Source organism: Salmo trutta, chromosome 31 (genome assembly GCF_901001165.1).
Source record: "Salmo trutta chromosome 31, fSalTru1.1, whole genome shotgun sequence".
Taxonomy (NCBI): domain Eukaryota; kingdom Metazoa; phylum Chordata; class Actinopteri; order Salmoniformes; family Salmonidae; genus Salmo; species Salmo trutta.
Window position 1 is genome coordinate 36,140,847 of NC_042987.1, and position 25,036 is coordinate 36,165,882.

At 41.5% G+C, this 25,036-nt stretch overlaps 1 protein-coding gene and 1 long non-coding RNA gene across 2 annotated transcripts in view; both read right to left on the reverse strand.

Annotated features, from left to right (window-relative positions):
• The window catches only part of LOC115170125 (collagen alpha-5(IV) chain-like), a 48,001-nt gene extending 41,195 nt beyond the window's left edge, over positions 1–6,806 (reverse strand). Inside the window, exons 1-11 of the mRNA XM_029726443.1 lie at positions 6,620–6,806; positions 5,711–5,755; positions 5,555–5,599; positions 5,379–5,441; positions 4,500–4,556; positions 4,376–4,402; positions 4,155–4,226; positions 1,434–1,496; positions 1,152–1,187; positions 994–1,041; positions 346–420 (exon numbers count right to left, since the gene is read on the reverse strand). Coding sequence (XP_029582303.1) covers positions 346–420; positions 994–1,041; positions 1,152–1,187; positions 1,434–1,496; positions 4,155–4,226; positions 4,376–4,402; positions 4,500–4,556; positions 5,379–5,417 — 417 coding nt within the window. The 5' untranslated portion in view covers positions 5,418–5,441; positions 5,555–5,599; positions 5,711–5,755; positions 6,620–6,806. The remainder of the gene's footprint in view (positions 1–345; positions 421–993; positions 1,042–1,151; positions 1,188–1,433; positions 1,497–4,154; positions 4,227–4,375; positions 4,403–4,499; positions 4,557–5,378; positions 5,442–5,554; positions 5,600–5,710; positions 5,756–6,619) is intronic.
• Positions 6,807–9,741: 2,935 nt separating this feature from the next.
• LOC115170126 (uncharacterized) lies at positions 9,742–24,867 on the reverse strand. Its single transcript, XR_003870971.1, has 4 exons — positions 24,459–24,867; positions 12,352–12,405; positions 12,117–12,206; positions 9,742–9,967 (listed from the first exon to the last, which is right to left on the reverse strand). It is a non-coding gene; the product is annotated as an uncharacterized LOC115170126 (long non-coding RNA).
• Positions 24,868–25,036: the final 169 nt, after the last annotated feature.

The window sequence follows — 25,036 nt, forward strand, 5'->3', positions numbered from 1 at the left end:
GTGAGGCCGGTTGGATGTATTGCAAAATTCTCTAAAACAACATTGTAGGCGGCTTATGGTAGAGAAATGGACATTCAATTCTCGGGCAACAGCTCTGCCAATTGCACGTTCCCTCAAAACTTGAGACATCACATTTTAGAGTGGCCTTTTATTATCCCAACATGCTACACTATGCTTACTATCAGGGATGTAAACACATTTGTGCACAACAATTGAAGAGAAATACATTTTTTGTGCATATGGAACAATTCTGGGATATTTTATTTCAGCTCTTGAAATATGTTGCATTTCTATTTTTTGTTCAGTGTAGTATTTAAACCTAGGTCAGACTTGGTGTGACCATACCTTCAAATCGGAGGGAGCGTGGGCATATAGCTTGATCCCTTTGGGTCCCGGGACTCCAGGGGGCCCTTGGTGTCCCTTCGAGAGAAAAGGGAACCAGTCACACATATATCCTGTCGTTGGAATGGAATCCACCTGTATGCTAGTTATATGACATCATGATGCTAGAATGACTCATTAAATGAGAGAAACCTGGTCCAAGAGGGTAGGAGGGTTAGTACAGATAATTATAAACATGAAGACACACGTTCACATTATGTTACACATGTAAATTCAAACAAGAAAAACACACATCGAAAGCATTCCCAACTTCATATTTCAAGTGCAGCTCCACAGACTGGCCACGTGGTGGTGTAGTCTTGTCGACTATAAAACATAGCCTACTCCATAAAAAAAAACATTCAATGACACAATTTTGAAGTAATTGGATGCTGTATAGGTACAAATTATATGTAGGGTTATGAGCTTTAGAGTAAGAGCTTTAGCATATATAATGTTAGATATAATCAAGAATTAAAAGTAAGCATTTAAAGCATTCGAATTGAGAGACTCAGTTTATGGAGATAATATGAGGAATAAGGGATATAGGCGAGTGACACATGGAATGAATGGTACAACATAATGTGAGTTACAGTGAAGTAGTGTCTTTACCTTTGGACCACAAGAGCCAGGGATACTGGAGCTGCGTCCCTCTTGACCCTACAGCAAATAACATCAGTTACAGCACAGCTGAGCTACCCTCACACACACACACACACACACACACACACACACACACACACACACACACACACACTGTGACCTATTACCTTTAACCCTGGGGCCCCGGGTAGACCTAGCAATCCCTAGATAGAGAGTAGTAAGAACAAGGAAAGTGGTCAAGACATAACTATACGTAGTACATCAACAACACTAACACCAGAGAACTGACTGTTACAAAACCTTCATGGAGCAGTACAGTACTGCACAGTAAGATACAATCCAATGTCATCTCTGTGAACATGTCATTGAAGAAGACAAACATCACAATACATTAATATAGCATAAAACATTTATAACACAGTTGAGACCAGGCGCAATAATTCACTCACAACGGCACCACGGGGTCCAACGTCCCCTTGTTGTCCTGTCGGTCCTGTTACCCCACGGACACCCTGTAAGACACCACAGACAGATGGGTTAATGTCTATCTCTGATAGGATCCCTGTAAGACACCACAGACAGATGGGTTCATGTCTATCTCTGATAGGATCCCTGTGAGACACCACAGACAGATGGGTTAATGTCTATCTCTGATAGGATCCCTGGGAGACACCACAGACAGATGGGTTAATGTCTATCTCTGATAGGATCCCTGTGAGACACCACAGACAGATGGGTTAATGTCTATCTCTGATAGGATCCCTGTGAGACACCACAGACAGATGGGTTAATGTCTATCTCTGATAGGATCCCTGTAAGACACCACAGACAGATGGGTTAATGTCTATCTCTGATAGGATCCCTGTGAGACACCACAGACAGATGGGTTAATGTCTATCTCTGATAGGATCCCTGTGAGACACCACAGACAGATGGGTTAATGTCTATCTCTGATAGGATCCCTGTGAGACACCACAGACAGATGGGTTAATGTCTATCTCTGATAGGATCCCTGTGAGACACCACAGACAGATGGGTTAATGTCTATCTCTGATAGGATCCCTGTGAGACACCACAGACAGATGGGTTAATGTCTATCTCTGATAGGATCCCTGTAAGACACCACAGACAGATGGGTTCATATCTATCTCTGATAGGATCCCTGTGAGACACCACAGACAGATGGGTTAATGTCTATCTCTGATAGGATCCCTGTGAGACACCACAGACAGATGGGTTAATGTCTATCTCTGATAGGATCCCTGTAAGACACCACAGACAGATGGGTTCATGTCTATCTCTGATAGGATCCCTGTGAGACACCACAGACAGATGGGTTAATGTCTATCTCTGATAGGATCCCTGTGAGACACCACAGACAGATGGGTTAATGTCTATCTCTGATAGGATCCCTGTAAGACACCACAGACAGATGGGTTCATGTCTATCTCTGATAGGATCCCTGTGAGACACCACAGACAGATGGGTTAATGTCTATATCCTGGCAGATCGGAAGCTAGCTTGTTTTCTTCTTCGTGGCTATGTGTATCGGGTGTGTGAGGTCATAGCGCGCAAACAAGTGATAACATTACTCTTTTCTGCTGATCGAATTGTCAATGATGTTCAAGCCAGCCTCTGTTCACCTCATATCTCCACACAGCTGTGCCCTTGGAAGATATGAGAAGAACAGGATGGAGTGAAGAACTGTGGTCACTTCTCAGAGGCTCTTTGTCTTATGCCGTGTGACCAAGTTACTCAGAAGCAAAGATGATTGGAAACAATACAGGTCTATTCTGTTCCTCAAGTTTATCTCCAACCAGAGTCGCCAAGAATGTCCTTGACTATACGCCTAGACCAACTGCTGAGAGCTAAAAGGGATTGGTAGAATATAAATGTCTATTGTTAAGCATATTAATTGTTAACTGTTAATATTAAACAAATCAGGTAAATATGTAATTTTTCTCTCACAGATTAATTTCACAGGGTGGTGAAAGTGCATGGAATGAGTTTGATGCACCTTTCAATAATTATCCATAATAATAACCTCATCATGTAGAATAACCTACCCTCACAGCCTACCCTCACAGCCTACCCTCACAGCCTACCCTCACAGCCTACCCTCATGCCCTACCCTCACAGCCTACCCTCACAGCCTACCCACACTGCCTACCCTCACAGCCTACCCACACAGTCTACCCACACAGTCTACCCACACAGCCTACCCTCACAGCCTACCCTCACAGCCTACCCTCACAGCCTACCCTCACAGCCTACCCACACTGCCTACCCACACTGCCTACCCTCACGGCCTACCCTCACGGCCTACCCTCACGGCCTACCCACACGGCCTACCCTCACGGCCTACCCTCACGGCCTACCCTCACGGCCTACCCTCACGGCCTACCCTCACGGCCTACCCTCACGGCCTACCCTCACGGCCTACCCTCACAGCCTACCCACACAACCTACCCACACTGTATCTGTGAGCTGTTGGCTTGAGAGCACATGCCAAGACCAGAGGAGGCACATTTTCTATTTAACGCAACAGTTTGTGACCAAACTATCGGTAGAGTTGAAAATTCATTGGAAACACATTGAACATTTTATTTTTTATTCGGTACATGAAAACGTAAGTGAAAAATTACATGTTGCGTGCACTATGTCATCACACACTGATTTTTATACGGGAAACAAAATCTGTTTGGTGGACACACATCTGGTGGGAAAAGAGGATTTGATTAGTGTTTTCATAGTGAAACTGTCATCTTGCCTGTCAGTGTGCAAGGTGATCCGTATTACCATATCGCTTGCTTGGTGAATACCTCTTCCCTCCGATCGGGCTCATACCTGGCTCAAAACTCGGGACATCTGCCTCGCAAACACACGTGACCACCCTCCTGGAGCATTTCAACCTAACACGCCACCAATTAAGACCTTCTTCAATGGCGTAAGGGGCAACACTTCAGGGCAGGCTGAGGAGTGAGTTTCTGCTACACATACACCCATCAAAACCTCTCTGATCTCTACAAGTGCAGGAAGTAGAGGTCCATTTTGGATTGGGAAAAAGGTTGACTAGGAAGTATAGAGGAAGTGGAGGACGGAACTGAAGCTTGAGGAGAAGATAGACAGAGGAAGAGAGTGATGCTATATTATGGGTTGCTGTGAGTTACCTGGTCACCGTCCCTTCCTCGGGGTCCAGGTCTCCCTGGCTGTCCAATCCCAATAAACATTTGGGATTCACCCTGCACACACACACATGCACACACACATACACACACACACATGCACACAAAATGTTAATTCTGCTGATAATTATAATGACAATGATGGTGATGATGATGAAGAAGAAGAAGGAATGAGCAGGAGAAGGAAGAAGAGGCGGAGAGATTACCTTTGGTCCAGGTGCTCCAGGTAAACCCTAAAAAAAAAGAAAAAAAGGAAAGACAAATAAAAACATATTTTGACAGAGTAGTTAAACACACAAATAAAAAAAGTTGTGTATCCATCCATCTTACTCTTAATCCATCATCAACACCACAGGGACCAGCTGGACCAGTAGGACCTCTCTCACCCTGTGGAGACATGTTGTTAACATCACTCAGAATGAATGTGGCGCCACGTCCTAAGTGGAACACTATTACCCTACTGTCACGTGCTCCCTCTCCTGCCACTAGGTCACCAGGCTGCTCGTTATGGCGCACACCTGTCACCAGCGTTACACGCATCTGTGCATAATGACACTCACCTGAACTCCATCACCTCCTTGATTACCTGCCCTATATATGTCACTAGGCATACCTACCTGGCGACAGGTAGCCTAGTGGTTAGAGTGTTGGACTAATAACTGAAAAGTTGCAAGATCAAATCCCTGAGCTGACAAGGTAAAAATCTGTTGTTCTGCCCCTGGACAAGGCAATTAACGCACTGTTACTAGGCTGTCATTGAAAATACGAATTTGTTCTTAACTGACTTGCCTAGTTAAATAAAAAAAACTGCCTTTTGTTTCCTTCCCCAGTCATCATTGTTCCTGTTCCTTGTCGGTGCTCTGTTTGTGTTTCTTGTTTTGTTCCATTTATTAATTAAATATTTTCAGTCCCTGAACTTGCTTCCTGACTCTCAGCGTACATTGTTACACCTACATAATGCATTACCTTTTACCAGAAAAACTAGTGGACACTTAGTCTGATCGATATTAGGGAATAGGGTGCCATTATATGGGATGATTGTGATACTATGTGAAGTTAGACGGTAGTGATGATCCTGCTGTCTAACTAGAGTGTGTGACTATCTGTAAGTCTTGTCTACATCTGAATAGCTTGGGGTGATACCTTTTTTTTTGTCAGACAGGTTCACATAGAGAGAGATTTATGGGACAATAGCCATTGTTACTCCACCTCTGTCCCATTGCATCCTGGGGAACCTGGCTGGCCCATTGGTCCTTGAAGGCCTGGGATGCCCTATTAGAAGAGTCAGGTAAATATTACACAGACAGACAGACAGACAGAGACAGACAGACAGACAGACAGACAGACAGACAGACAGACAGACAGACAGACAGGTCTACTCTTACCTGTAGACCTGGTGTCCCAGAAAATCCTTCTTTACCTTCAGGTCCCTGAAGAAATAAACAGGACTGTAGTTTTACTAAATATACAGCAAACACACACACACACACACACACACATATACCATTTACACATCAGCAAAGACATTTGTGGAAAGTTACCCGATTGCCATCTGTTCCTGGAGGTCCATGAGGGCCCACATCTCCCTGGGAAAGACAATTAAAACATGATTCAGATGTGATTTCACACATTACTGTCCCCAAAAACATGGACGAGTCATGGTGTGCTACCCTAGCCTGAGAGAAGAGGATGGATTACTGTGGATCAGAACAATGCCCTGCATTAACCACATTACACACACACACACACACACACAAGCAAGCACACACCTCGTTACACATTCATCCCTTCCTGGGGTAGAACTAAGGGGTTTGCAGTGTTACAGATTGACGAGTTGTTTTCAAGTATCAGTAACTGACATTGTTTAAGCCTTGTGTCTTATGAACACTACAAATACAGGGGACATCATCTTAGGAAAAGTGATATTTGAAGCGCCCTTTGTCATATTTTAGTAATTGCCAACATTTAAGTCTTACGCCTAAGAAAGAGGTCTAGTGTTCAGTCTTATAAATGCTAAATACCTGTAAAAAAATTCAAAATGATTGTTCACCCAAAAATATGTTTTCAAGGCATTGATCAATGTATTTTTTGAACGACCAACCCAAGAAGACTAGGTCTTCACTGTACGGTGCAGTTCCTGTAGAACACATGTCATAATCATTCCACCCCCCCCCCCCCCCACACACACACACAACGTAGGTCTATTGCCAACATTACAATATGCTATTACTTAGCACATATTACACAAACAAATGAAGACCACATACAGTGACAGAGTTCAGACAATGTTAAAAAATGACAATTGTAAAGAATAGCCATTAGATATCATATATAGTATAACGTTATAAAGGTAGAGCTCCTGCGACTGGGGAAACAGAGACAATTCTACCTGGCACAAGGACAAGGGGCCCAGTGAATGTGGTGCAGATACTGTCCAGATACTGTCTTACCCTGTTAGAACTGGACTTGGGGGGGACAGGCAAGGTAGTGAGTTTGTTTTTGCATCTGACAGTGAAACAGTCATCATATCCAACAAGACCCCAGGACTTATCATTGTAACTGAGCCCACTTTCAGGACCCACTGCCTTCCTGTTGATTCCACTGTAAGCCACTCCTATCTGAACCTCAGCCCCCCTCCACTCTACCACCCAGTAAACAGCACCCAGTCAGACCCTCTCTACGCAGCACCTGTTGCCAGAACTCAAATCTTTCTGGGTGATCAGGATAGGGTTGTCTGGGTGATCAGGATAGGGTTGTCTGGGTGATCAGGATAAGGTTGTCTGGGTGATCAGGATAAGGTTGTCTGGGTGATCAGGATAAGGTTGTCTGGGTGATCAGGATAAGGTTGTCTGGGTGATCAGGATAAGGTTGTCTGGGTGATCAGGATAAGGTTGTCTGGGTGATCAGGATAGGGCTGCTCCTCTTCTATCCGTGTCACCTTTCTGTTCTCCTCAGAAGGAGAGACGTCTCTGTCTGCTGTGTTGGGGTCCAGTGTCAACTCACAGGCATCTGATGAAGACACACAAACTGATCACCATCATTTATAAAAGGTCATAAATACGGTTTTGGATAATGAGTGAATAATGCCCAACATTTAGTTTTTCTTCATATTCCATCTAAAAATGTTGACTTTTATAATATAAGAACTTTATGTTTAATAAGTGACTATAATTGTTTGGGAAGCTGTAGCTGTTACAAATGCAATATTTGAATACTATTATCTTGGTCCTCAATGCAACCAAGACTTGCATTTCTTAAGTGCTGATTTCAAATAACACACAGCATTATGGTCCACACTGTTACCCTTATGGTCCCCACTGTTAGCATAATGGTCCCAACTGTTAGCATTATGGTCCCAACTGTTAGCATTATGGTCCATACTGTTAGCATTATGGTCCATACTGTTAGCATTATGGTCCATATTGTTAGCATTATGGTCCCAACTGTTAGCATTATGGTCCCAACTGTTAGCATTATGGTCCCAACTGTTAGCATTATGGTCCACACTGTCAGCATTATGGTCCATACTGTTAGCATTATGGTCCATACTGTTAGCATTATGGTCCCAACTGTTAGCCTTATGGTCCCAACTGTTAGCCTTATGGTCCACACTGTTAGCATTATGGTCCCAACTGTTAGCATTATGATCCCAACTGTTAGCATTATGGTCCCAACTGTTAGCATTATGGTCCACACTGTCAGCATTATGGTCCCAACTGTTAGCATTATGGTCCACACTGTCAGCATTATGGTCCCAACTGTTAGCATTATGGTCCACACTGTTAGCATTATGGTCCCAACTGTTAGCATTATGGTCCACACTGTTAGCATTATGGTCCACACTGTCAGCATTATGGTCCACACTGTCAGCATTATGGTCCACACTGTTAGCATTATGGTCCACACTGTTAGCATTATGGTCCACACTGTTAGCATTATGGTCCACACTGTTAGCATTATGGTCCACACTGTTAGCATTATGGTCCCAACTGTTAGCATTATGGTCCCAACTGTTAGCATTATGGTCCCAACTGTTAGCATTATGGTCCACACTGTTAGCATTATGGTCCACACTGGCAGCATTATGGTCCACACTGGCAGCATTATGGTCCACACTGGCAGCATTATGGTCCACACTGAACTCAGAGGGCATGTTTTTGTCTGTTCACAAACAATACAAAACTATCTGATCAATCTTTCCACTACTAACCTGCCTAAAATAAGTAACATTTGAAATATATTTGATGGCATTTCATTCAAAGCTATTTTGGAATACTGCAACTTGGAATTACGTTCAGGGATAGATTCAGCTGAAAGTGTCGTAAGTTTGGGAACTATAAGGGCTGTATTACTAACAGATGCGATTCTACCTGAGTTTCTTGAGTTTACAGTGCGGATCTTCCAGCACAGCAGAAAATAGCTTCACTCCTGAGTCTCCTGGGTGATTGTAGCTCAGATCCAGCTTTATCAGTGACTGGTTTGACTTCAGTGCTGAAGCCAGAAAACCACAGCCTTCCACTGTGACCAAACAGAAGGACAACCTGCAGAAAGCCTTCCACACTCAGAAATAGACCGATCTGTACTCTCTTATTCCAAGTACAACCCACCATGTCAAACATAGTTTTACTATGAAGTCACCTTGTTTTAAAGCTAATTTCCTGCAATTCTACACATTTTGACATGGGCGGAGAGAAAATTTTACAGTTTTAAAGCTAGTTTCATGCAATTCTACACATTTTACCTTGTCTTATGCCGTGTTCTTATGCTATCTGAGTGACTCAAACATAACAAAATCAATGGGGGTCCCATGACATGACATATTTGGAATTTTAGATTCTCCCTGACTGTCTAGTTTTTATTTTGGTGATTGTTAGTTATCAAAGATGATCTTGTTTCAAAATGTATCATTATCTTTTCTACATACTTTATATCTGGTGTTACTCATTTAAGTTTACACTGAAATATATAGAGGAATACAGAGGAAACACTGCCATGTTGGGAGAATACTGACCCCAGTGTCTCTAGTTTACAGTGAGGATCCCCAAGTCCAGCAGAGATCAGCTGCACTTCTGAATCTCGCAGGTTGTTGTCAGTCAGGTCCAGCTCTCTCAGGATTTCGAGCTGAGAACTGAGACTAACGCTTCACAGCATCGCTTTGAGAAGTTACATCCATTCAGCCTAGACAATGGACAAAACAATATGGTCACACACAATACAGTGGCAGGTGTAGTGTGTTGATTGATACTATTGGCAAAACGTTTCACAGAGAAATGGAGATTGAACGTTATACACTATCTCCCTGATTGGATCAACATGGTCTCCAGGTGAAAATTGCAAGCTAATTGACAAATGACAAGCTAATCTGGTATAGAATGGGAGGAAGAGAAAATTATTACATATTTTTTTAATCTTTATACTTACAGAGCTGTTTTGGAGGCTTTGACCACTGGCAGCAACCTAAGACGACCTTCCTCTGATCTAGAGTATTTATTCAGGTAAAACACATCCAGCTCCTCTTCTGAAGTCAGTAACACAAGGACCAGAGGTGACCATTGTCCAGGTGACAGTTTGGCTTTTGAGAGACTTCCTGAGCTCAAGTAGCTTTGGATCTCCTCCACTAGAGAATGGTCTATTTAGTTCATTCAGACAGTGGAACAGATTGATTCACCTTTCTGGAAGGATTCTCCCCTGATCTTCTCCTTGACGTACTTGACTGCTTCCTCATTGCTTTTGTCAGTTGCTTCCTTTTTGTTTTCAGAAGGCCTCGTAAGTGAGTCTGATTAGACTCCAGTGTGAGGCTGAGAAAGAGGCGGAGGAACAGGTTCAGGTGCCAGTTCTCACTCTGTAAGGCCTTGTCCACAGGACTATTATGGAGGGCTGTTTCTTTAGACATCTGATGTGTTCTGCTGGTGGTTTCTTGTTCAACCAAAACATTGACATTGTTGTTTTGGAATCTGATAGACACATAGTGAGCTCTAAAAGTGTTGAGACAGTGACACATTTTGTTGTTGTTTTGGATCTGTACTCCAGCACTTTGGATTTGAAATGATACAATGACGACGAGGTTAAAGTGCAAACTGTCAGCTTTCATTTTCATCCATATTGGGTGAACCGTTTAGAAATGACAACACCTTTTGTACATAGTCCCTGCATTTTAGGGGACTAAAAGTATTGGGACAAATTCACTTATATGTGTATTAAATTAGTAAAAAGTTAAACATTTGGTTCCATATTCATAGCACGCAATGACTACATCAAGTGTGTGACCACATTTGTTGGAAGCATTTGCTGTTTGTTTTGGTTGTGTTTCAGATTATTTTGTGCCCAATAGAAATGAATAGTAAATAATGTATTGTGCCATTTTGGAGTCACTTTTATTGTAAATAACAATATAATATGTTTCTAAACACATCTAATGTGGATGCTACCATGATTACGGATAATCCTGAATGAATCGTGAATAATGATGAGTGAGAAAGTTACAGAAGCATAAATATCATAACCCCCCCTAAAAATGTCTTGGGGGTATGATATTTGTGCGTCTGCAGATTATTTCCTACTTATATGAGTACACTCGTAATAACGTAAGCATTAAGAAACTTTTATTTGATCAAATAAAGCCATTACATCTTTTGTTAACCAAATTCAACACTCTCTCGTTGACCTCCATACAAAAACACCTCGCTTTGTGAGCGACAAATATGAAAATACGCCACCTGCTGAAGAAGATACATTTCGGGCCCAGCTATCCGTCCTGCTTCGCCTCTTCCTTTATGTCTCTGAAACCATTATTTCGTCACCTAATTACCGTTCCCTAAAAGATGATTGTTGTTGTGACCTTAGTTCTGCTTGTAACCAAAGTCTTTTGAGATATGTTCCCCTTCTTGGTTGGTATTATCACCGGAACAACAGTCCTTTTTGAACAGACTAAGAGGGATTTATCTATTTGACAAGTTCTCTGTACAATAGAAATGATTTATTTCCTCGTTTACCACGGTAAATCTACTGTGGAAATTTACCCGACACTTTGTATGAATGGAAACTAATGTTGATGTAGCCTATTGTAATTACAGTAGAATCACCATTTAAACTTTAAATACATCAGGAGGGCGAGGAGCATGTGATAGCTAATAATTCAAACTAGAAAACGTAATTTCCTGAAGAAAAACGGTGTGATTGCTTGTATCAAAGTATTTTTCATGATAGTGTTGTGTAGTGGGCAGTGTCTGTGTTAGCGCACAGTTAGGCAAACACGCTGACAGGATACACTTCCACACTCCATCCCCCAGGGGGCAGCAGCAACCTTGTCCAGATGCTGAGCCTTGTTGATAAGCACATCAGGTGCTGCCAATGAAGGTGATGGTCAGTCATAGTAGCAGCTGGTAAGCTGTAAAGCTGTAAGGCTGCTTGGTTTGTTTGGTGGCCATGAGGCCTTTCGTTTTTTTTGTCTTTAGTTTGGGCATTCCTTCGGTATTTTTCCTTTTTGTACATATATTGTCTCCCTGGGCACATACACTGATTTCTCACATAGATGCACCTCTTAAATTAGGTTACTGACCAGTTAACTAGGCCTAAGACCCCTAGACAAAGTGTGGGCTAATTATTGGGTTCCGTAACAGAAAGAAGGTGCAGTAGTAGTAACTATTGGTGACTGTAGAAGTAGCAGTTACAGAAGTGACTAGGTCATTCACAGTAGTAGCAATGAAGGCAAAAAGTCTCTGCACATCTAAGATGTGACAATTCAGTCAGAACAACATCCGTGTGTTAATTGGTTTTAGTACATGGTATGATACAGGGGAGAGGTTAGAAACCACTGAAACAGGGTCAGACAGTTGTTCATTCCCCTAATGGTTAAGGAATGGGGGGATCTGATCCTTGATCTGTGTTCAAAGGCAAGTTCTACACTTCCTAGGAAAGGACAGGAAAGAATGATAACAGGCACCTTACCTTTGGCCCCACTGGTCCAGGGTGACCCTCTGAGCCTGGATGCCCAACCGACCCAGGTGGACCCATCTCTCCTGCACAACCCCTTTCTCCCTGTGTGTGTGTGTGTGTGTGTGTGTGTGTGTGTGTCGATCATGGGGAGAAATAACAGTGATCATGAAGCATAACTAATTTAGTATGAAATTGATTGATTCTAAATCAATACAGTCTCAAAGCTGTGTGCTGGTGTTCTGGTTACCTTATTGCCTTTGACTCCTTCACAGTGACACATGGACTTCCCAGTACACGCACACTAGAAAAAAACACACACTCATTATAGCTGGCAAATGTTTTTAAAAACCCAGCACAGAAACACCTTCAGCGGAGAAAAAATAACGAACTCAATATCCATTCAGTTAGACGTAAAACCACATTTTTCAAAGTTAAAAGTATGACTGTGTAGCTCAAACAAAATAAATTGAAGTACATTTGCAGAAAACCCTTCAATGGAATAAAATAAACCGAAACATATTTCTCACAAATGTAGCGTTGTTTGTGAGCTCTGTAAACAACGTCTCCACTCCGAGAAAATTTGAATGGTAAATAATGTGATTGAAATGAATGAATGAACATAAATGACCAATGTAACCTCTATGTTCTAGACATCTAGTAATGTTACTAGGACATTACAAGGATTAAACAGTAAATTAATTACTGGTGAGATGTTTAGCAGGGAATTGATAAATATTTAACAAAGGGCAAATACATTTTAATAATGAAACATATAAATAATGAAACAATGAATGCGCCCAAATTGGTGGGAGGTAGAGAGTGCATAACAGCCCTACATAGCAACAAGCAGATGAAGACCTTGTCTGGCCTATAGAATTAGAATACTAGAATGAACATTAACCTTCTTATGATGGGATATTCTACTGTATCTTAGTCTACGCTGCTCTGATATTGCTCGTCCATATATTTATATATTCTTAATTACATTCCTTTACTTAGATTTGTGTGTATTGGGTATATGTTGTGAAATTGTTAGATATTATTTGTTAGATATTACTGCACTGTTGGAGCTAGAAACACAAAGCATTTCACCACACCCGCAATAACATCTGGTAAACACGTGTATGTGACCAATAACATCTGGTAAACATGTGTATGTGACCAATAACATCTGTTAAACACGTATGTGACCAATAAAGTTTGATTTGATTGGATAAAGGTCAGCCATGTTGGTCAGGGGGTTGGTCAACCATGGTTTGCCAGTGCTGTGATAAGATATTGTGTAAAATAATGAATTGGAAGAATTTATCTACATTGTATGTTTGTTAGCTAGATAGCCAGTTTTAGAGGAATGATTACATACATTTTTCAAATGAACTGCCAATATGCCAACATTTCATTCAAAAAATGCAGTCAATCCACAGCCATTCAGTTGATGACAGGACAAGTTGTAAATAGAACAAATACTGATATCGTATCATTTAATAGTGTCACGGGTGTCGTAGTGGAGAGAAGACCAAAATGCAGCGGGAATGTGGATACTCATAGTTTCTTTTAATAAACTTAAGTGAAGCATCCACAGGCAAAACAATAAACAAATACTCACGACGGCAACAGTGTAGCAGGCTCACAAACAATTACCCACAAACACACCCTACTAATATAGGACTCCCAATCAAAGGCAACTCAACACACCTGCCTTCAATTGGGAGTCCAAACCCAATTAACTCTACATAGAAAACAAACCTAGAACCTATACCCACAACTAACTAACTAAACCTAGAAATACATAAACACAGAGCAGTGCCCAAAACCCCCGGAATACATAAATAAAACAACCTACTACCTACACCACCACCCCGAACCATATAAAACAAATACCCTCTGCCACATCCTGACCAAACTACAACAACACATAACCCTTAACTGGTCAGGACGTGACAAATAGCACTCACAGCTTTCCAAGAAAACTAAAATTGAGACATTTATGGTCTGTTTACATATTTATACTGTACAGAAAATGTGTATAAAACCCATATAAGTATGTATTTACAATTATATAAAAAAATGTATTAGGTTGACAATAATTCTATTACACAAGTTCTGATATATCATATGCCTTTTTAGAGTAGTGGCCTCTACTGCCATTCATTACAATTAGACTGTTTGGATTTCTCCCAGACCAATATGGCTGCTGAAAGTCCCATTCTGGAACTTTCAGGGTTTAGCTTAATAGGTTCTCTATGGTCTGGCCACACCTCTAGTGCTCACTTCACCACTCAGCCCTAAATAACTAAGTATCAGAGGACAGCAAGTCAAGATATTTTAGCTTTTCTACTGTATGTATAAAGGCTATTTCTTATAGGTGCCCTATTTATATAGATCATTTTCATTTATTTTTTACTTATCTACTATTTACTTAACACTTTTTTTTTTTTTTAACTGCATTGTTGGTTAAGGGCTTGTTAGTAAGCATTTCACTGTAAGGTCTACACCTGTTGTATTCGGCGCATGTGATAAATAAAATTTGATTTGATTTGAATTTCCCAATGATTACTTTTGTTCCTGCCCTGATACAGCTAAGTGATCGAAGTGAATCATGTATTGATGCTGGGCTGGGACTAAAGCCTGTAGCTGTACAGGCCCTGGTTTGGCCACAACTCGTTCAGTTGGAAATGATGTTCAATAATAGTATGAGGTTTATCTGTCATGATCATAAGTGTCCAACATATGGCTGTAGTGAATCTAATCAAGTTTCAAGTTTTAATGTCACGTGCACAGGTAACAATGAAATGCCTTTCTTGCAAGCTTTAATCTCTCTCTCGTTCTCTCTCTCTCTTTCTCACACACACAAATGTGACCTTGTGTCTTAGGAAACATCTTTCTTAGAAGAAAACAAGACTAGGAGGATAATTATCTAGTGCTGCTTCCCATGGGAAAAGGTACAGTGTGGAAGATAGGACATGCTATCATAGCCCATTCGTTGGCCCACAACAACGGTAATAATAATGGTCAAAGCCATAAAACCTCCCACTTGGCACAGACATCAGTTCAACGTCTAGTTTTAATTCACATTTGGTTGTTGTCAACTTACGTGAATTCATCGTGAAATCAACAATTCACCATGCCATTGGATTTAGGTAAAAAGAAAGTGAATTCCCTTACACTGAGGACCAATCAGTTTTCCATGTTGATTCAACCCGTTTTTGGCCAGTGGGTTTCCCTTGACTCCCATGATCAACAGATAATATGATACGTTACTTATTACATCATTTAGGTGAACTAACTTTAGGTGAACCTTCTCCATAGTATCTGCTGGAGCCTGGCAGTGTGATGGCAGACAGAATCATGTTACCATAGCTGCGAGAAGTAGTTTCGGGGTTGGGGTGCTGCGTTTGTAAAAAAAAATTGTACATTTCGGGAATTTTATTTTCAGGGGGGTTATAAAATATATTTGCCCACACTACAGACGCTACATCGTTCCAGACGCTATTTCGGTCCGCTAATACAGCACTATTAAACACCCAATGCACGACTTTAGTGAAAAAAAATATTTTGCACCAAAAAATGTTTTTTTTTATTCAGATTTTTCAGCACCCTTATTTCCCGCGGCTATGCATTTTACAGACACTATATGGCTACATACACTATATGGATACAGATGCTATATGGCTATGCTTTTCACCATATGCTCCTATGAGGCTTTTTAACGTGAACACTTCTTATATTCATTGATGATTTGCTGCTTTTAGTGTCTATCTGTCCTTGTTGTGTTTTTATTGAGAATTTATTGGTGATGTTTGTATTCGCTGGTGCAATCAAATATCCCCTCTGGTGGATTAATAAAGTACTATCTGATCTCCTTCAGGATAATGTCCCATCTGACCCCGAAGTGTCCAATGACCACTGGAGGAAGACTAACAACAGGAGGTCTTCCTGGTCAGGTCAGATGGCCTGGAGTAAATCCTGGTTCTAACAGGTCTGGTGTTATAGGAATAAATCCTGGCCCTACAGGTCTGCTGTTCAGGAATAAATCCTGGCCCTACAAGTCTGCTGTTCAGGAATAAATCCTGGTTCTACAGGTCTGCTGTTATAGGAATAAATCCTGGCCCTACAAGTCTGCTGTTCAGGAATAAATCCTGGTTCTACAAGTCTGCTGTTCAGGAATAAATCCTGGCCCTACAGGTCTGCTGTTTAGGAATAAATCCTGGCCCTACAGGTCTGCTGTTCAGGAATAAATCCTGGTCCTACAGGTCTGCTGTTTAGGAATAAATCCTGGCCCTACAGGTCTGCTGTTCAGGAATACATCCTGGCCCTACAGGTCTGCTGTTTAGGAATAAATCCTGGTCCTACAGGTCTGCTGTTTAGGAATAAATCCTGGCCCTACAGGTCTGCTGTTCAGGAATACATCCTGGCCCTACAGGTCTGCTGTTTAGGAATAAATCCTGGCCCTACAGGTCTGCTGTTCAGGAATAAATCCTGGCCCTACAGGTCTGCTGTTTAGGAATAAATCCTGGCCCTACAGGTCTGCTGTTTAGGAATAAATCCTGGCTCTACAGGTCTGCTGTTTAGGAATAAATCCTGGTTCTACAGGTCTGCTGTTTAGGAATACATCCTGGCCCTACAGGTCTGCTGTTCAGGAATAAATCCTGGCCCTACAAGTCTGCTGTTCAGGAATAAATCCTGGTTCTACAGGTCTGCTGTTATAGGAATAAATCCTGGCCCTACAAGTCTGCTGTTCAGGAATAAATCCTGGCCCTACAAGTCTGCTGTTCAGGAATAAATCCTGGTTCTACAGGTCTGCTGTATAGGAATAAATCCTGGTTCTATAGGTCTGGTGTTATAGGAATAAATTCTGGCCCTACAGGTCTGCTGTATAATGTCTAGATGAATCCAATATCTAACTCTGAATATCTCATAAGGGGTTTTCAAACATGTTGTAGTTTCATGATGAGTGTACAGGTTAAAGTGGAAGAATGGAATGGGGAGTTCCAAAGTTTGGACATTCTTCAGTATGAAAGCACAATATTAGCAGTAGCCTCCTCTCCCCATCCCTCCCCTCATTTCATGTGCTGTCCTTGACCTCGGACCTGGATTCAAATAGTTTGTTTCAGTCTAATACTTTTGCTGCAGCTGACTGAGCTGAAATTGTCCCAAAAGTATAAACACTTCCCATCTGGCACTCCAGGCTACAGACACTATATGGCTATGCATTTTACATATAGGTGCAAAACAGAACGTTTTCGCAGATGCTTTTCACCATATGCTCCTATGAGGCTTTTTACCGTGAACACTTTTTATATTCATTGATGATTTGCTGCTTTTATTGTCTATGTCCTTGTTGTGTTTTTATTGAGAATTTATTGGTGATGTTTGTATTCGCTGGTGCAATCAAATATCCCCTCTGGTGGATTAATAAAGTACTATCTGATCTCCTTCAGGATAATGTTCCCTCTGCCCCCAAAGGTCTTCCTGGTCATGTCAGATGGCCTGGAATAAATCCTGGCCCTACTACAGGTCTGCTGTTCAGGAATAAATCCTGGCCCTACAGGTCTGCTGTTCAGGAATAAATCCTGGTTCTACAAGTCTGCTGTTCAGGAATAAATCCTGGCCCTACAGGTCTGCTGTTTAGGAATAAATCCTGGCCCTACAGGTCTGCTGTTCAGGAATAAATCCTGGTCCTACAGGTCTGCTGTTTAGGAATAAATCCTGGCCCTACAGGTCTGCTGTTCAGGAATAAATCCTGGCCCTACAGGTCTGCTGTTCAGGAATAAATCCTGGCCCTACAGGTCTGCTGTTTAGGAATAAATCCTGGCCATACAGGTCTGCTGTTCAGGAATAAATCCTGGCCCTACAGGTCTGCTGTTTAGGAATAAATCCTGGCCCTACAGGTCTGCTGTTTAGGAATAAATCCTGGCTCTACAGGTCTGCTGTTTAGGAATAAATCCTGGTTCTACAGGTCTGCTGTTTAGGAATAAATCCTGGCCCTACAGGTCTGCTGTTCAGGAATAAATCCTGGCCCTACAAGTCTGCTGTTCAGGAATAAATCCTGGTTCTACAGGTCTGCTGTTATAGGAATAAATCCTGGCCCTACAAGTCTGCTGTTCAGGAATAAATCCTGGCCCTACAAGTCTGCTGTTCAGGAATAAATCCTGGTTCTACAGGTCTGCTGTATAGGAATAAATCCTGGTTCTATAGGTCTGGTGTTATAGGAATAAATCCTGGCCCTACAGGTCTGCTGTTCAGGAATAAATCCTGGCCCTACAAGTCTGCTGTTCAGGAATAAATCCTGGTTCTACAGGTCTGCTGTTATAGGAATAAATCCTGGCCCTACAAGTCTGCTGTTCAGGAATAAATCCTGGCCCTACAAGTCTGCTGTTCAGGAATAAATCCTGGTTCTACAGGTCTGCTGTATAGGAATAAATCCTGGTTCTATAGGTCTGGTGTTATAGGAATAAATTCTGGCCCTACAGGTCTGCTGTATAATGTCTAGATGAATCCAATATCTAACTCTGAATATCTCATAAGGGGTTTTCAAACATGTTGTAGTATCATGATGAGTGTACAGGTTAAAGTGGAAGAATGGAAGAATGTAATTGGGAGTTTGGACATTCTTCAGTATGAAAGTACAGTATTAGCAGCAGCCTCCTCTCCCCATTCTTCCCCTCCTTTCAGGTGTTGTCCTTGACCTCGGACCCTGATTCAAATTGTGTTTGTTGTCAGTGAAATACTTTTGCTGCACATGTTACGTCTGCTCCCGCCCCCCCCTCAGCTCGCCCATGGGGGGAGGGGGGGGGGGGGTACTGTCACGTCTGCTCCCACTCCCCCTCTCTGGCACTCGAGGTCGCCAGGCGGCTTATCATTATGCACACCTGTCACCATCGTTACGCACATCAGCACTTCATCGGACTCACTAGGACGCCATCACGTTATTAATTACCTCCCCTATATTTGTCACTTCCTCAGTTTCTTTCCCGAGTCAGCATTAATGTCCTTATGTGTCCCTCATCCAGACGCTGTTCGTGTTTTGTTTCCTGTCTGTTTATTCATTAAATATTCACTCCCTGTACTTGCTTCTCGCCTCCCAGCGTTTGTCCTTACAGCACATGACTAAACTGAAATTGTCCTAAAAGTATAAACACTTGCCATGTGACACTCCAGGCAGGCATCCCTGTGTGCACCTACATTGTAAACTTTCATTCATACTATAGGCTAGGTTGTAGCAACCTCATGATTGGTACAGGAACATTTGAGTATCATATAGTAGCCTAAACCTATCGATGTTCCATTGAACTGGGTGAATTGAATATGAATGACAGTCATCCAATATGATCTAATAGAAATAAGGCCATGCTCATGAAAATAAATGTGTCATCTCATCTTAAACGGCATCGACCGCCACTGCATGATGAAGTTGAGACCCTACGCCTGCTCTCTAACAAAGTGTAGTGAGGGTAGGGAAGAGAATAAACGTGGATAGAAAAAGCATGCGCTCTCTTTCAAACAGACCCTTTTTTTATATGACAGTGGTTCCACACGTTCTTGTGACACAAGTTGTGTGGGAAAAAGATTTGTTCTATTTTATTCTGTTACATTTCATAAAATTCTTACTATTAAATATGTGTGTTGACTGTGATCGGGTAGGTGTGTCTAGTCTGTTAAATTAACAAAATAACCAACTATTGAATTCATGGCTGCACAGACCCGTAACATAGGTCTAATAAACTCAAAATATGCTCTTCTATTCTTTTGAAAATACATTTTATTAGTCTTAAAATGTTTCTTAGGACCTGCCTAAACAAATGAATAACGGATTTATTTTTGATGGTGTATATTCTCAATGGATTTATTAAAATAGATGCCCACTCACATATATACACTCGTCCTCGGCATGCCGGCATGGTACATTATAAAAGGTGTATGGTAAAAATGGACCTGTTTGTAAGTGGGTCATATAAACATTGCCCAATTTTTTTTTACAGGCAAAATACCATAAATACTTTCTGAAAGCAGTATACTGTAAGTGTCCCCCATACTCAGACTAAACACACGCATACTGTACCATCCTCCTTCCTGTGTTCCCCAAAAGGCACTTGTTGACCTCCTCAAACTTGACCTAGTATGGACAGGTGAAAACACTCAAGTCCCAATGTACTTATGGCACCACAAACAAACACACTGGGACTCGCACACGTCTGTTTACCGGCCCATCCACACGATGGACGCTGTTTGCACATCAACGCAAACACCGCGGACCACCGGTGTATAAACACGACATTTCAAGCCAGATCAAGACATTAAGTACAGTGTGTTCATCTTTAATAGCTTTTAGCAGATTGCATGTTTGTGAGACACTGGCTTACTTTACATGAAAGGAAATTTACTAGAACGTTGGGTCGAGTGAAGTGAGTTACGCCAAACATCCACTCCAAACACAGCCACACAGCAAATTCTCCAGTGTTAAATCAACACAGTGTTACATTTAATACTTGTTCTGTGTCCATATGGGCCCACACTTTTCAGTGTTCAATTAACACACCACTTAGTGTAAAGCCTTATTTGCATATTTCCCAGAGTGCCTTGCCTTTCGAGTGAATTGTAGAGTTACTTCCCATGACTGTTTTTGTTAGTGACAGAGACATGGTGGCCTTCGCCAAGTGAGATCCTAAGCAAATATACTATCATTAAAATATAATTCTACCTTAACCATCTAAACTGGAACAACTATTTCAGTAACGGGTGCAATAAGTCCAAGAAACAGAAAAATGTATGTTATTTACACTACCGGTCAAAAGTTTTAGAACACCTACTCATTCAAGGGCTTGTCCTAATTTTTTATTATTTTCTACATTGTAGAATAATAGTGAAGACATCAAAACAATGAAATAACACATATGTAGTAACCAAAAAAGTGTTAAACAAATCAAAATATATTTTATATTTGAGATTCTTCAAAGTAGCCACCCTTTGCCTTAATGACAGCTTTGCACACTCTTGGCATTTTCTCAACCAGCTTCATGAGGTAGTCACCTGGAATGCATTTCAACTAACAGGTGTGCCTTGTGAATTTGTGGAATGTATTTCCTTCTTAATGCGTTTGAGCCAATCAGTTGTGTTGTCACAAGGTGGGGGGGTATACAGAAGATAGCCCTATTTGGTAAAAGACCAAGTCCATATTATAGCAAGAACAGTTCAAATAAACAAAGAGAAATGACAGTCCATCATTACTTTAAGACATGAAGGTCAGTCAATACGGAACATTTCAAGAACTTTGAAAGTTTCTTCAAGTGCAGTCGCAAAAACCATCAAGCGCTATGATGAAACTGACTCTCATGAGGACCGCCACAGGAAAGGAAGACCCAGAGTTACCTCTGCTGCAGAGGATAAGTTCATTAGAGTTACCAGCCTCAGAAATAGCAGCCCAAATAAATGTTTCACAGAGTTCAAGTAACAGACACATCTCAATATCAACTGTTCAGAGGAGACTGTGTGAATCAGGCCTTCATGGTCGAATTGCTGCAAAGAAACCACTACTTATGGACACCAATAATAAGAAGAGACTTGCTTGGGCCAAGAAACACGATCAATGGACATCAGACCGGTGGAATTTTGTCCTTTGGTCTGGAGTCCAAATTGGAGGTTTTTGGTTCCAACTGCCGTGTCTTTGTGAGAAGCGGTATGGGTGAACGAATGATCTCCGCATGTGTGGTTCCTACCGTAAAGCATGGAGGAGGAGGTGTTATGGTGTGGGGTGCTTTGCTGGTGACACTGTCTGTGATTTATTTAGAATTTATTTAGAATTCAACCAGCATGGCTACCACAGCATTCTGCAGCGATACGCCATCCCATCTGGTTTGGGCATAGTGGGACTATAATTTGTTTTTCAACAAGACAATGACCCAACACACCTCCAAGCTGTGTAAGGACTATTTTACCAAGAAAGAGAGTGATAGAGTGCTGCATCAGATGACCTGGCCTCCACAATCCCCCGACCTCAACCAAATTGAGATGGTTTGGGATGAGTCAGACCGCAGAGTGAAGGAAAAGCAAACATCAAGTGCTCATCATATGTGGGAACTCCTTCAAGACCATTGGAAAAGCATTCCAGGTGAAGCTGGTTGAGAGAATGCCAGCAGTGTGCAAAGCTGTCATCAAGGCAAAGGGTGGCTATTTGAAGAATCTGAAATATAAAATATTTTTTGATTTGTTTAAAACTTTTTTGGTTACTACATGATTCCATATGTGATATTTCATAGTTTTGATGTCTTCACTATTATTCTAAAATGTAGAAAATAGTACAAATAAAGAAAAAACCCTTGAATAACTAGGTGTTCTAAAACTTTTGACCGGTAAAGGTTTGATCCTGTAAATATTTTTCTAAAGCTATGGTAAAATGTCTTGTTCAAATATATCACCAAATCATTTGACTGTTTCTGAAAGGTGTTCTACGATCCATGAATAAGAATGATAGCAATTGACAAACACCTGAATATTTTTGGCCACCGTCCAACTTTAGAACCCCAATTCAGAGGGTCACATTTTGAATGCAGTATATATTGTAATGGGTTATTGAAGTTTTCATAAATATTTCATAAGACCTACATAGATGCTTCATAAATCATTATGTCTTAGGGTGACAGGTCTTCATTCAACTGGTTATTTTCCAAATCCTAATATGACATTTGCTTATAAATTATTAATGAAACATCTATGAAAAGGTGTATGAAAGCTTAATAAGTAATGTGTTTTATGACCATTCGGATCATAAATTACCTACTGAGGTACACGAGGCCTTGCTGTCAGGTTTGGGGTCAGTTCCATTCCAATATAATCATTTCAGGGGATGAATTCAAATTCATGTAGACGTAAAAAAATGTTTTGAGATAATTTAATTTGACCCCAATCCTGCTCACAAGAGAAAACACCAGAGCCTACTTCCCACCTGACACTCATAGGGCATGTTTCCCAGACACAGATATTAAGTCTAAATCTGGTCCTGAACTAAACAGCAGTCTCCATTAAACATGATTTTCAATCCAGGACTAGGCCTAATCTGTTTCTGGGACACCGGCCCATACAGCCTGGTAGCCTACTAAACCTTCTGGCCCATACAGCCTGGTAGCCTACTAAACTTTCTGGCCTAAAGAGCCTGGTAGCCTACTAAACCTTCTGGCCTATATAGCCTGGTAGCCTACTAAACCTTCTGGCCTATATAGCCTGGTAGCCTATTAAACCTTCTGGCCTATATAGTCTGGTAGCCTGCTAAACCTTCTGGCCTATATAGCCTGGTAGCCTGCTAAACCTTCTGGCCTATATAGTCTGGTAGCCTACTAAACCTTCTGGCCCATACAGCCTGGTAGCCTACTAAACCTTCTGGCCTATATAGCCTGGTAGCCTGCTAAATCTTCTGGCCCATATAGCCTGGTAGCCTACTAAACCTTCTGGCCTATATAGCCTGGTAGCCTGCTAAATCTTATGGCCCATATAGCCTGGTAGCCTACTAAATCTTCTGGCCTATATAGCCTGGTAGCCTGCTAAACATTATGGCCTATATAGTCTGGTAGCCTACTAAACCCTCTGTTGTAGGCCTACACCTGGCCAGGGTATCTAGGCATCCTAGAAGGCTACAATGCGTAGCCTGGTTCCAGGTAGAGCCCTTTTTGGTTCCTGGTAGAACCATTTTGCATTCCATGTTGAACCCTCTGTGGAAAGAGTTCTATATGGAACCCAAAATGGTTCTACTTGGAAGCAAAAGGGTTCTACCTGGAACCCACAAGGGTTCTTCAAAGGGTTCTCTTATGGGGACAGCCGAATAACCCTTTTTTTGGTTATAGATAGTACACTTTTTCTACGAGTGTCTCCCAAAGGCCCAATACACAAATTGCATACAGCATGATATAGCTGCCTGTGAATAAATGAACGTATCAATACAGCAAATATCTAAAGCTCAGTACAGGACAGACATAGGCCAAACTATTATCACACACGAAAAGCAAGTCCCACAGCCTACTTCATAGGCTAGCACATGGTCAATCCGGGATCCTTGGGATGTCCCTATGCTTAACCCTAACATTAACCCATACCTTAACCCTAACCTTAACCTTAACCCTTACCTTAAACATTTTACATGTAAACTTCAATGGGGTAGGGCCATCCCATGATTCCCGGATAAAGTGGACCTATGTTTAAGACAGCAGGTTATGCAGGACTCATATAGGCTAAATCTGTGAACCCGTTTCATTTTCATGTAGCCTACATTTCCCTATAAAGATTTGTCCATAAGCTTTCCTCACAACCTTCCTTTTCATGAACATTCAGTGACAAAAATATTTTTTAAAAGGGTATGATGCTTACATCCTTCGCCTCAGTTCCTCGCAGCATCACCCCCAAAGCAAAACAAAGCAATGCAGTCCTCATCTTGAAGATGATCTTCCCGCCACTATTGGATTTAGCAAATTCGCGTGCTCCTCTCCTCTATCTCCTGCAACATACAAGCAGCCAGGCCCGACACCTGCGTGCGCGGCAAGCGACAGGTGCGTCAGTGCGGTTGGGGGAGCGTGTAGCCACTAGTATTCTGTCAGCGGCACCAACGGTGACGTCACGTTCGTATGGTAATGACGAAAAACATTCAAAATAACAGCCCCTATTTCAAAACATCGCAATGTAAATAACTCATTTAAAAGATATGGAACAAATAAAAAATATGCTTTAAAAAATATATAAATAATGAAAAAATACTATGTTGACACTGGTATGTTGAGAATATTGGCTTTTCCACCTGTCTCAGTTAAAGTGTAGCGGGAAATATTCCGTAGGGTGTATACTAACCAAATATTGTGATTTTCTAGGGAGACTGTGTTACACGGCTTGCTGCTGGCTTTGGACTGTCACGGGACAAATCTTCACATTTCCCGAAAAAAATGTAATTACTA